This window comes from Osmerus mordax, chromosome 7, assembly GCF_038355195.1.
Source record: "Osmerus mordax isolate fOsmMor3 chromosome 7, fOsmMor3.pri, whole genome shotgun sequence".
In the NCBI taxonomy this organism is placed as follows: Eukaryota; Metazoa; Chordata; class Actinopteri; order Osmeriformes; family Osmeridae; genus Osmerus; species Osmerus mordax.
In genome coordinates, this window is record NC_090056.1 from 909009 (window position 1) to 922784 (window position 13776).

General features: G+C 40.8%; 1 protein-coding gene across 1 annotated transcript in view; it reads left to right on the top strand.

Moving 5' to 3' along the window:
• LOC136946487 (D(2) dopamine receptor-like) overlaps window positions 1-13518 on the top strand; it is a 30944-nt gene extending 17426 nt beyond the window's left edge. Inside the window, exons 3-4 of the mRNA XM_067240838.1 lie at window positions 6310-6325; window positions 13363-13518. Coding sequence (XP_067096939.1) covers window positions 6310-6325; window positions 13363-13518 — 172 coding nt within the window. The remainder of the gene's footprint in view (window positions 1-6309; window positions 6326-13362) is intronic.
• The last annotated feature ends 258 nt before the right edge of the window (window positions 13519-13776 follow it).

Below are 13776 nucleotides of genomic sequence, written 5' to 3' on the forward strand. Positions count from 1 at the left end.
TTGACTTCACCTAAAAAACGTTCGTCAGACTGGTCGGCATCCTGTTCCGCTATAGTCAGTTCATTTACCTTGGCAGAGTGACACACAACCGCAAAATGTCCTATTTTCTGACAATTCCTGCATTGTACAGATTTAGCTGGACACTGAGCATGTTTGTTGTCCTTGCCACACCTGTAGCATTTTGTGTTGGGTGGTTTTCCACCTCTGTCGCGATATCCTCCTCCGTGGAAGCTGCCGCCCTTTTCTTCTCTTCCACCGTGTGGCTTTGAAGGACCCGCGCGTGTATGATTCCGCGCCACTTCACTGAGGTAGTTAGCTTCAGCTGAGCTAGCTATAGCCTGCTGGCTAACTTGGCTCTTTATCTGCTCGGCCTGTCTCACCATCTCCACTGCTTTGTCCAGTGTCAGGTCTGCCGTCAGCTGTAGCTTTTCAGACATCCCTTTGTCCAAGATCCCTATAACCAGCTTGTCCCTTATGTTTTCAATCTTTGCTGGACCAAACTGGCATGTCTCGGCTAGCTCGTATAGCGTGCGGATATATTCCTCCGCTGATTCACCTTGCTTCTGTGCCCTAAGGTGGAAACGAGCCCTCTCGTGTATAACGTTCACTTTCGGAACAAAATCATTATTTAGCTTGGCCAACACAGTCTCGTAGTCATCATCCTTTTCTTCACCCACGAAAACAAAAGTGCAGAAAACCTGCTCTGCCTCCTTGCCCAACGCATATAGCAGCGTGCTAACCTGTACAACACCGCTCTCTGTGTTGAGCTTAGTAGCCGTTCGGTACCGTCGCCTCCACTCCGGCCACTGCTCCGGCCGTGTAAAGTCCATCGATTTGTGTGGGTTGAACTTTGCCATTACTCAAATCCGCATTCTGACACCATGTACAAGCTTCTGCTTGCGGAATGAATGCTCCGTGACACGTTTAATACAACTTGAGAAGTCTCCTTTATTCTTGGCGTGTGTGTCGTATCTAACGTCTTGCTCCGTTATATCCTACCACCCTGCTCCCCGGCCCCCTTGTGGTAGCCTCATCTCCATGCCCATAACATTACGCCATTAACTAGACCCAGTTACATGACAGTCTCTACCAGAAAGTATGCTGAAGTAGTTAGGTTTGAAAGATGAGGAAGCTTTTTAATGATTTGAAAGGATTTACCATTACTTTTAATGGGAGAATAATTTGCACGAAAACCTTATTATTTTAAAAAGTATAAAAGTGAGAAATACCAAAAGTCATAGCCAACATCTCGTGAAGGAGCTGAACGTTTTGATACCAAAATTGTAGGAATCGGTGAAAGTGTAGGGGGTTAAATATTGGCCAAACAACCAAAACGAATTCCCCTATGGTTTAAAGGAAGATGGGAAACTGAACAGTGTATTAGCATGAACCAAATAATGCCAATACAAATAGAATTCCAGGTATTTGACTCTATGGGTTACATCAGAGCAAGAATGGTCAAAGTACGGTTAAATGAAATACGCATTTAATAACATTGCAAATGAATGAAATCAATTACAAGGCAAACATGTAAAAAAAAAATGTGAAAGCTTTAAATCTTACCTACTCTACCATGATCATTGTAAATCAGAGAGAAAGCAAGAGGTGAGCAAGGAGTAGGACAGTAGGACAAGGGAGAACTGAGGAGAAAGTCTCAGGAGATGAAGAATCCACAGAACAATGCATTACAATTCCCTTTATACATAAGACCAACCAATCAGACCACATCTTGAATGGGGTGTGAGGGCCATCAAGTTGAGACCATCCAGAAACTCCAGACTTTAGCATATGAGAGATGGGGGCAGGTTTGACACCCAGCCTTACAATCCTCCCTCTTGGACACAAAAGCACAGGCAAAAGCTGCAGTGTTCATCGTGTGATAACCTGCACCCATAGGAAAAAGGAACTTGATTGCAGACAGGTCAGCATTGAGATTCTAATGGTCATGGCTGTTTGCTCAGAGGATCACTTTTGGATCATGGCTATTGCTCAGAGGACCACTTTTGGATCATGGCTATTGCTCAGAGGATCATTTGGAAGAACCTTTGTATTGGCATGCAGACGTGCCCTTGGTTAGCATATTCCTGCTACTTAAGTTCTTGTCCCTTTACAGCAGAACACAATTGGAGCACAGCACTTGGTTAACAATGAAAATTGTAAAGTTTGTAGTGACGTTTGGAGTGGTCTGGGGTCTGAGAGAGTCGGATTGGATACAAATGGAAATTAGTGAGACACTGTCCTAAAACTCAAATGGAAAAAATAGGTGAACAGTCCTCCCTTTTGATAGATGAGAGGTACACAAACATATCATCTAGCATAGATGAAAATGGCAATTAAAGCAAAACAGTGTTCTTGGGTCCAAAATAAACTAAACATAAATTACACAGCAATAATAAAATAAAATACAAGTTATACCAATCTACATTTACAGGTCAGGAACCATTGTGAGTTTAGCTAAAACCTAGAACATTTACCACCAACTCTATAAAACACACAAGGTACATACTGATCCACAATACCCAATACTCGTCCACACAAAACTCATGGATGGGCAAACCATATGCACTATGCATATGCAGCTAAAGGAACTGGAGCAGCAACCAATAAACTGTCCCCAACGAATCTTTGAACTACAACAAAGACTAAACACAGGGGCAATACAGTAGGAATGTAGCAATATCACAATTTGGACCTGAATTAAGTAAATGTAAAAGATAGTTGGAATTGCATGTAATCACGTTAAAAAGTTTAAGGTTTGTTTGTCTTGATAAAGGCTCAGTTTATGCTGCATGAAAAATGGGGGAGGCCTACCCTTTCCCAGATCCCAACATTTGGACTCAGTGTGACCACTTCTTAGACAAGCATGACAAAATCTAACTTTGTTGTTTGTTGTTTGTTGTGGGGAGTCAGGTGGCTGAGCGGTGAGGGAATCGGGCTAGTAATCCGAAGGTTGCCAGTTTGATTCCCGGTCATGCAAACTGACGTTGTGTCCTTGGGCAAGGCACTTCACCCTACTTGCCTCGGGGGAATGTCCCTGTACTTACTGTAAGTCGCTCTGGATAAGAGCGTCTGCTAAATGACTAAATGTAAATGTAGCATAAAACAAGCGTGTGGGTGGAATAGGCATATTTCTGCCAAGATCCCAACATCACATTTCGGTGTGTCCTTGTCTTTTACAGAAGTTACACTGTATATGAGGGGGCTGCTGGGGCTTGGGTTTTACCTCTGTCGCCATTTTTATGTAAGTAAGTAAGTAAGTAAGACTTTATTTATATAGCACTTTTCATACAAGAATTGCAGCTCAAAGTGCTTTACATAAAATCAACAAAAACAATAATACAAGTGTTGATCTAAAACGTTTAACAAACCAAACTAGCCGCACTCTATCTGCGGTCTCTCGAATCCATCTTAGATCCGAGCTGCCACTTGCAGTTTCTAATACACAAACATGACAAGGGGGTAGACAGGACGAGCATAACATGAGGAGAGAGGAGGAGAGAAAAAGGCAACACCCAGACAATGCTCCTAGAGGAGTACAGTGTGGGAACAGACAAAAACCTCAGCACATAAGCACAACAACATTTACAAAAACACGCATTATGGCAGCAATGCGTGGCGGATCAGGAGCACGACGGTTCTTTGTAGAACGCGGTTTGGGAATTTGCGCACCAATTCCACTGTCTGTGTCTGAACACTCAGTAGTAGAATGTGAGCCAGCATGGCTGGTCTCTTCACTGCTGTTGTTAGCGGTGTGTTGCCTTGTGGCACAAAAAGGGGTCGCTGCTTTGAGGACAGAGTTGAGAAGACATTTGCCAATTAAATGTACAGTAATCTTCAATGTTTGTTTCTTTTCTGCTTTCTTTTTATGGACTCCTACAGTTCGCCAATGTTGAATTATTTCAGCTAGTGTAAAATCAGTTTTAAGACCGTACTTGTCTTTCTTGCTCAATTCAGATAACGTTCGGTTAACGCTAACTTCTTCCCATAGGTTAAGTAATTTGTTAACTTCAGTTTCCCATTCCATTTTTTGTTCTTTTTATGCAGGAGCTAATATCAGAAACTAGTAATAGGCTTCTACCAAACAGAACCAGGCGGAACACAATTAATGTACATTTGTAAATGCTTACTCACCGCACCATGGTTTGAACCGCCGGTATACCAAACTGTAACTGAATTGCTCGAAACATATCACATCGGGGTCACCAAAATTGTAGGTTAAAGAGGATAGATCGTAAGGCCGAAGACGCTTGGTGTTTGTCCTCGGCGTGGGAAACCCAATTCAATTCTGGTTAGATGTTCAGGGAGATAATTGACTTGTTAATATCTGACTCCAATTTTAGAAATGTGCACAAGTGCGTTACCTGTAACCTTGAGCGCTAAACAGTTAATGACATGAAACTCTGGCGTAGGTAAAAATCGTCTGCTTGATCAGAGCATCGACCCTAAAGTATGAGTGTTCACTAATCAGTCGTTTATCATTACTATAATATGGATTTTAACCATAGTAGACCTAGTATGTAAACCGATCACTCAGAGGCTCCGGTAAATTCCTTCGGAGCATGGAGATCCACCGTAAGTGACTCAGAGGCCTTAAGTTAAAACCTACTTCAAAAGTCTATGTTTATAATCAGTATTAGCCGCATCAACCAGACTAGATCAAAGTTTTCACCGCCATAGCGTGATAGATACGTTTCAAGGAGAACAAGTAACTTCAAATGCACAATAATAGTTTATTATCTAAATAGTAAGATAATCAATACAATGATAATGAAATATCATCAAATACAAAACATACCTTCAGAGCAATGGTTAACAAAAGTATTCACAACAAAGACTAGGCACCTAACGCACCGGAGCTTGTATCGTAAACAGAACTCAAAGTTAGTGGTAAAAACATCTTCCTATATACACCCAAACCTGACTAAAATGGGGACACCGGTCATATGACTGAAAAGTTGTCTAACGCATACAAATTCAAATTGGATCATTAATCAAGGCTGCAGCAGACCAAGTGGTGCCCTTGCAAGACAAGGGAATATGTTAAACATATGTTGGTCTGCTGCAAGCACAAACTCTGTAAACCCTGTACATGTACATGTTACAGTATTACAATTATGACTAGAATGTAATACGTAAAATAAGAAACAAAATCATATCAAACATGACATTAAAAGCTGTTTAGAACTATATTTACAAGAACACAACTTTTAATGATAATTTCAGAGTCTTCCTTGGTCCACCTTCCTCTTCAACTGTTGAGACCACCTTTCCAGAGGTGTGTCATTAAGGTGTGATTGTCATTTTAGCATTCATGCAAATCAACAACTGTCCCAGACGAGTGTCTGGGTGACCAGTGACAAAGGGGCTGCCAAAACAGCCCTACAGTTTCCCCTTTTTGTTCCCTTGGAACACAGAAAGGTTCAGGGGAACAGGAATTAAAGTAAAGCAATATGGCTGTTAAAGCAAAACAGTGTTCTTGGATCCAAAATAAACAAAACATAAATTACACAGCAATAATAAAATAAAATACAAGTTATACCAATCTACATTTACAGGTCAGGAACCATTGTGAGTTTAGCTAAAACCTAGAACATTTACCACCAACTCTATAAAACACACAAAGGTACATACTGATCCACAATACCCAATACTCATCCACACAAAACTCATGGATGGACAAACCATATGCACTATGCATATGCAGCTAAAGGAACTGGAGCAGCAACAAATAAACTTTCCCCAACGAATCTTTGAACTACATCTTGAATGGGGTGTGAGGGCCATCAAGTTGAGACCGTCCAGAAACTCCAGACTTTAGCATATGAGAGGTGGGGGCAGGTTTGACACCCAGCCTTACAAAAGTATGCAGGACTGGTTAAAGGCCAAAAAACCTACGGAAGAACTAAGAAGTTGCAACTAGAAAGGCATTTCCTGCAGAAAATGCGTTGGAATGCCGAAAGATGATTTTTTTTTTTTAAATGGCTGAAAATACAGAAATAAGAAAACACCCGGAAGCTGAAATGAATTTTAAAAATGTGTGAGTCACACAAAAGAGGCAGTGTGGAAACTGAACTGCATCATCTAACTATGCTAAGAGCTTAAATACAATGTGGGAGAAGCTGAAAGCTGAACTATTAAACAAAAGAAGAAGTAGGCTAGATAGTCATAAAAAGAATATTATAGTCTTAACAGCTGAAATTATAGTTGGGATAGTAATAGCAGTATCAGATGTAGCCTATCATTGAGTGCGTTTACTCGGCTTTCTTAGTAGGATTCAATGTGTTGATTGAATGAAACATACAGCAGTAGGGCCGATACAGACACGGCGACACTTTGTTGCAGAAGGATGATGGTGCAAGTTTTGTCCGTGGAGCATACAACGATTAATAAAAAGAACCATGTAGACGCATTTATTGAGTAATCGCATAACTAACTAGAGAGGGTACAATTTCTGGGGAAATTGTAGGGTGTGCTTGCTTGCGTCGGTTGCACAGGGGTCCGTTTTTGAATGACATTTTTACAACTGATATTTCTGTATATGTTATATATAAAAATGCATACTTATTATTTATAAAGATTACATAGATTTAAAAGCATATTTTTTTTGCTGCTCATTTACAACTGAAAATACGAGTGAAGTGTAGAATGAAATAGCTGTCTTCTCATTTCCCCTGCAAGAGGCAACCTCATCGTTGAATCAAAACGAATAAATTTGGCAGACCGGTGTAAAAATTGACCTAATCTCTATGACTTAAACGTCATTTTAAGTTTTTCCCTTCTCATGATATTTTCAGGCATTTAGCCTACTCATTGCATTCATTCATTAATAAAGAACCCCCTTTGAAGATTATTCTACGACGTTACCCGGCAGTAGAAGATGGAATCGCGATTCAAACAGTACCATCTGCTAACTGAAAATATGCCCCCCAAAACGTAAATAAGCTTGACATTTATTTAGTGGAAAATCGCTCATTCATAAAAAGCTCACTGGTAGCGATCATTGTCAGTAACAACGCAAAATGCGATATAGCCCTGTGTGGAGAAGCTGCCCCGGTAAATTGTACTACTACGGTACAGTACTAGACTACTGCTGTGTTCGTCTTGGTAGCGATTGCGTTGGTTGAATTGGATTTAACGTTCCGTTGTACGGTGTAGGCTGAAATTAATTATTTTCATGAACAGATTGACAACGTTTAGGCTGTGGCAATGAAGTTCAGGTTAGTAGTTAGATAGACTTTTGATTTAAGTAAGGAGAGTGCCGAACATGTTCTGTCGCTGTTTGACTTCCTAAACAGCTGTGTAGTGTAGATGTTTTTGTAGTGTGTCTCGCGTAAGCTACAGCGTTGCAGTGAGCTACACTGGTTTGAAACCACAGGTAATGGTAATTTCACGAACAAATCGTTTACTAATGTCAGAATAAATCATACAACGAAAATGTATATGTGAGTAATGTTTATTTTAACGATTGAAAACAGATACATCATAGACCACAGTAGTATGTGTTGCCCGGGCAACACAGGCTAATGTCATGATGCTAATACTTCAGTGAAATAGTAGACTACTGTTTCCGAAAGTAGATGTACTTCCTTAATAATATCAGCTTATATTGTACATTACACATCACAATTGTGTGTCATATCACAAAGTAAAATGAGTAAATAGTTATCACCCTGGCCTCTTTGCTTGTGGCGTTTCTGCAGCTGCCTTGCAGTAAAGCTATAGTTAGCCTAGCTATCCCCCAAGTTAACAGATGCAAAACGAATGTTCTGCCAAAGGTAGTCACGCGTGTTTTCGTGACGTAGTGACGTTAGTAACGTCAGTGACTGTGGCTAGCAAATTAGCCACCGTTAGCTTCACTTTTCGCCACAAAAACTTAACTTAAGCCCAAACCATGCAACGGAACGTAAATTCCAATAGAAGCAACTCAATCGCTACCAAGACGAAACTGTTGACACCTACGTTGTCTATGTAGGCCAAATATTGACTGAGTTTTAGGGGGGCAAAAAGAATAAAAAAAATAATAATAATAATATATATGTGAGAGAACAAAGGTTGTGCCCTTGCCGAAGGCAAAGCACACCCAATAATATATACGTGAGAGAACAAAGGTTGTGCCCTTGCCAAAGGCAAAGCACACCCAATAACTAGAGAGGGTACAATTTCTGGGGAAATTGTAGGGTGTGCTTGCTTGCGTCGGTTGCACAGGGGTCCGTTTTTGAATGACATTTTTACAACTGATATTTCTGTATATGTTATATAAAAATGCATACTTATTATTTATAAAGATTACATAGATTTAAAAGCATATTTTTTTTGCTGCTCATTTACAACTGAAAATACGAGTTAAGTGTGGAATGAAAAAGATGTCTTCTCATTTCCCCTGCAAGAGGCAGCCTCATCGTTGAATCAAAACGAATACATTTGGCAGACCGGTGTAAAAATTGACCTAATCTCTATGACTTAAACGTCCTTTTAAGTTTTTCCCTTCTCGTGATATTTTCAAGCATTTAGCGTACTCATATTGCATTCATTCATGAGTAAAGAACCCCCTTTGAAGATTATTCTACGACGTTACCGGCAGTAGAAGATTGAATCGCGATTCAAACAGTACCATCTGCTAACTGAAAATATGCCCCCCAAAACGTAAATAAGCTTGACATTTATTTAGTTGAAAATCGCTCATTCATAAAAAGCTCACTGGTAGCGACCATTGTCAGTAACAACGCAAAATGCGATATAGCCCTGTGTGGAGAAGCTGCCCCGGTAAATTGTACTACTACGGTACAGTACTAGACTACTGCTGTGTTCGTCTTGGTAGCGATTGCGTTGGTTGAATTGGATTTAACGTTCCGTTGTACGGTTTAGGCTGAAATTAATTATTTTCATGAACAGATTGACAACGTTTAGGCTGTGGCAATGAAGTTCAGGTTAGTAGTTAGATAGACTTTTGATTTAAGTAAGGAGAGTGCCGAACATGTTCTGTCGCTGTTTGACTTCTTAAACAGCTGTGTAGTGTAGATGTTTTTGTAGTGTGTCTCGCGTAAGCTACAGCGTTGCAGTGAGCTACACTGGTTTGAAACGACAGGTAATGGTAATTTCACCAACAAATCGTTTACTAATGTCAGAATAAATCCTACAACGAAAATGTATATGTGAGGAATGTTTATTTTAACGATTGAAAACAGATAACGCTACATCATAGACCACTGTAGTATGTGTTGCCCGGGCAACAGAGGCTAATGTCATGATGCTAATACTTCAGTGAAATAGTAGACTACCGTTTCCGAAAGTAGATGTGGGCCTACTTCCTTAATAATATCAGCTAATATTGTACATTACATTTCATAATTGTGTTTCACATCACAAAGTAAAATGAGTAAATAGTTATCACCCTGGCCTCTTTGCTTGTGGCGTTTCTGCAGCTGCCTTGCAGTAAAGCTATAGTTAGCCTAGCTATCCCCAAGTTAACAGATGCGAAACGAATGTTCTGCTACAGGTAGTCACGAGTGTTTTCGTGACGTTAGTGACGTAGTGATGTTAGTAACGTCAGTGACTGTGGCTAGCAAATTAGCCACCGTTAGCTTCACTTTTCACCACAAAAACGCAATTTCTACTTAAACCATGCAACGGAACGTAAATAAAAATACAACCAACGCAATCGCTAACAAGACGAACCTTTTGACACCGCCGTTGTGTATGTAGTCCAAATATTGACTGATCCTTAGGGGGGCGAAAATATATATGGGAGTCAGTTGGCTGAGCGGTGAGGGAGTCGGGCTAGTAATCCGAAGGTTGCCAGTTCGATTCCCGGTCATGCCAACTGACGTTGTGTCCTTGGGCAAGGCACTTCACCCTACTTGCCTCGGGGGATAACCCTGTACTTACTGTAAGTCGCTCTGGATAAGAGCGTCTGCTAAATGACTAAATGTAAATGTAAATATATGTGAGAGAACAAAGGTTGTGCCCTTGCCGAAGGCAAAGCACACCCAATTACACATGTAAACGGAGTAATCGTATTATTGGCATAAATTGACAATTGCTAGTAATCGGGTTTCTCATGGTCAAGTAAACGCACTCAGTGGCGTAGTAAAATAAAACAGTTCCATTAGCAATAGTAGTAAAAGAGATATTAGCAGCACTTTGCAGAGTCACCTGTTGTAAATTGTATCAGGTTGAAATACTATCAAACTCTGTCTTGTGACTCCACTAATCAGGTAATACCAATCACCTGTGTGAGACACTGAGTGGTGCGTGTCTGTCGTTGCCACGGTGATGGCGCAGCTATGATTGCTAAATCGCTGAGGGCAGAGAATAACAGAAATGTAGCTTGAATCCCCACCTCAAACAAGTTAACCTAGACGCAAAACTATACGTCCAATCCAAAAAAATAAGGATATTTTCCGAGACCCAAGACTCTGCCGAAACCAGAGATGTCCTTTATATTTCTGTGCGGTCGGAAATACGACTCTACCGGCAGTTTCAAAATCTTGTTCTTTTTGCTTTCTCTGACGATTTTGTCACCAGATTTGCATTGGTCTCTATGGGGCGAGAGTTGGACTTTGTCTTGCTTTCGTGGGGCTCTGAACAAATGTGTACGTCTGTTGGATTCAACAGACAACTGTCTACGACCAGCACTAAATTAGCTATCTATTGATCCAAAAATGAAGCATGAAGAGGGAAAATTGTGGAAATGCTGGCAAACTAGAAATATTTTTTCAACGACATCCGAAGCTCCCCTCCACTCTAAGCGTTTCAGTCTGCACTCTAGGCTTTCACGTACACACCCATAATCAGTGATATTGAAAAAAGTTGAATAGATATCGAAAAGCAGAATTATTAAAAAATAGTTTAGGGTTTTGTCAACATTTTAAAGTTTAAATGGTGGATGTAGCTGAAAGATTGAGGAAGAAGAAGGATTTGAAAGTTGAAGAAGTTTAAGAGGATTGAGAGGATTTGAAAAAAAGACTCAATTGGAAAACCATGCAAAAAATATTATGAATATTGATTTATATTAATTCAAGCATAAGAGGTACAAAGCTGAAAAGTCATAGCAGGAATGGCCTGAAACAGCTGATTTTGTTGATAGCTGAACGGTTTTAATAGCTGAAGATTTGAAGGCGCTGAAACGTGCCACGGAAGAAATAGAATAAGAAGAATATGAAGAAGTTGAATAAAGATTCAAAGAACAATACTTGGAATGCTGAAACAGCATTCCAACAATAAAGAGAAACAGGAAAACAATAGTGAGAATGCTTAACAGCATTCTCTCAAATATATATGTGAGAGAACAGTGGTTGTGCTCGCCGAAGGCGTGAGCACACCAAATAATAAGAAAAGGTATAAACACTTAAGTGGCTTCGCCGCTTCGCGGCTTGGCCACCAATAAAATAAGTATGCAGAATAACAATAGTGTTTTTGCTTACAGCAAACACACTAATAATAAGATATATGTGAGTGAACAACGGTTGTGCTCTCGCCGAAGGCTTGAGCACACCCAATAAGACATAGGGCCCTATTTTAACGATCTGAAATGGAAGTATCAAAATGCAAAGCGCAAGTAACTTTGTGGGCGGGACTCCGGCGCTGTCGCTAGGAATAAATTACTTTGCGCCTGGCGCAAATCTAAAATGGGTTGGTCTGAAGTAGCTACATTACTAATGGGTGTGGTTTGGGCGTAACGTGCAATAAACCAATCAGAGCGTCATCTCACATTCCCTTTAAGAGGCGCGCTTGTTCGATGGTGGATTGCTATTATAACGGCGGATTTGCCAGGCGCACTTCAGGAGTGGTTCGCAGCCGAGGAGACAGACCTTCTCGTAAGGGCCGTAAAAGATGGAGAAGTGACATTGTATGGGAAAGGCAGAGCAGTTCTCATTGCACTAAGTTGTCCACTCATGCTGCTCATTCAAATTCTTATTTTATATATATTTTATTTTTTAAATTGTTATATTTTTTAATTGTTTAGTTCTCAGGATTAGTTTAACCATTGTTCTTTTGAACTTAATTTAAGACCCGTATATATTTATTGTTTGCACCTTCCTGCCAGAATAAATTCTGTGTTTGTGTTACAAAGGCTACTTGGCGAATAAACTGAATTCTGATTCTGATGGGAGAAGAAACCCACCAAAATTTCTTCGGTTAAACAGGCGTGGGAGGAAATTGCCACAATTGTTACAAATCAAGTTCACATACATAGAGATTTGTCATGAAAATCTTTTTCATCATTGACATGAAAGAAATGTAACACAGCCATACAATAAATCAAAACAATGTAAGTAGCTTCGCAGTAGCAAGAAGACCCTGGCCTCGACAGCAGTGCGCACGGGCCAAGCATGCGCCCTTAAAATAGCATCTGAAAAATGCGCCATTGACTTTAGACTACGTTTTTCCTGGTCTGTGGCGGAATTGTTTTTCTGAAACTGCAAAATAGCACCAGGGAAAGTTTGCGCCGGAACACGCCTCCTTTTTTCTCTGAACCGCCCCCGGGAGCGCAAGGTCATTCCCTAATTTACCGACGTGCGTCTGTGGAGGGAAAAGCCCGCTTTGCGTGGAGTGCAAACTAGGAATGATACTTGCGCTGGGTGCAAGATAGGGCCCATAATCTACAATTTATAATGTAGACTTGACTGGCACATCTTTTACATTTACATTACATTTTAGTCATTTAGCAGACGCTCTTATCCAGAGCGACTTACAGTAAGTACAGGGACATTCCCCCGAGGCAAGTAGGGTGAAGTGCCTTGCCCAAGGACACAACGTCAGTTGGCATGACCAGGAATCGAACTGGCAACCTTCGGATTACTAGCCCGATTCCCTCACCGCTCAGCCACCTGATTCCATTCCTTTTAAATCAAGTAAGTAGTCAGGTGTCCTAGGGAGTTGTGTGTGTGAGGGGAGGGGGGCGTGGATGGGGGCGGAAAGCTTCAGGGGCCTATAGATCATCACTTAATATGGTACCTGGTAAATCAGGAGGTAGCATGGAATTCTTTTTCAAGGCAAGCGTTGGAACTCTGTGTTAGCTTCACTTCTCCACAAAAACTTAAATTATGCCAAAGGCAAGCACAACCAATAATAAATTATGTATATGAGAATATAGGTAAGCACACCTAATAATATATATATTTTTTTAAACTCATTGCCTCATATTTCACAAAGTATTATATTCGGGTAATTAGCGAGGTCACCAGTATGATAACTTTTCCTGCCTACTTGCATTTAAAGATGACATACAACCAAGACTGTGTAACAAAGATTACTATTCAAATATTTCTAAGAGGTTGTTGAGGGGACCATAGAGATAGTTGTGTTGGCTTATATGGGTGTTGTGTATCTCCAGGCCCCTTCTCTCCCTGTTGTCCGCAGGTCCTCCTGGAGCTCGAGACGTCCGCTGTGGTGCTCACCTGCATCCCTGCAGCTGTGGATCCCCTCATCTACACCATGGTCACTCGCCAGTTTCGTTCAGAGTTCAGAAAACTCCTGTCCTCTGCCCCCGGCTGCCCCCTCCAGTGGAGGGATTGAAGCTATGGGACCAGAGATAAAGGTCTAGTTACAGCATTGATACTAGTTTCTAGATTGGTGGGGTGGAGAAGCCTGAGAAAGCAGGTTAATTAGTTCCATGTGTGTTGAATAGTATATATTCGCCTCGATCTACACAAATAAACAGAAAAGGAGTCAATCAGAATAAAGTCCACAGCCTGTTAGTGGCAGATATAGATGTTTATGAGGCGTTTCACAGTCGGGACACATGATATAGGTCATAAATAATATTCAACACCT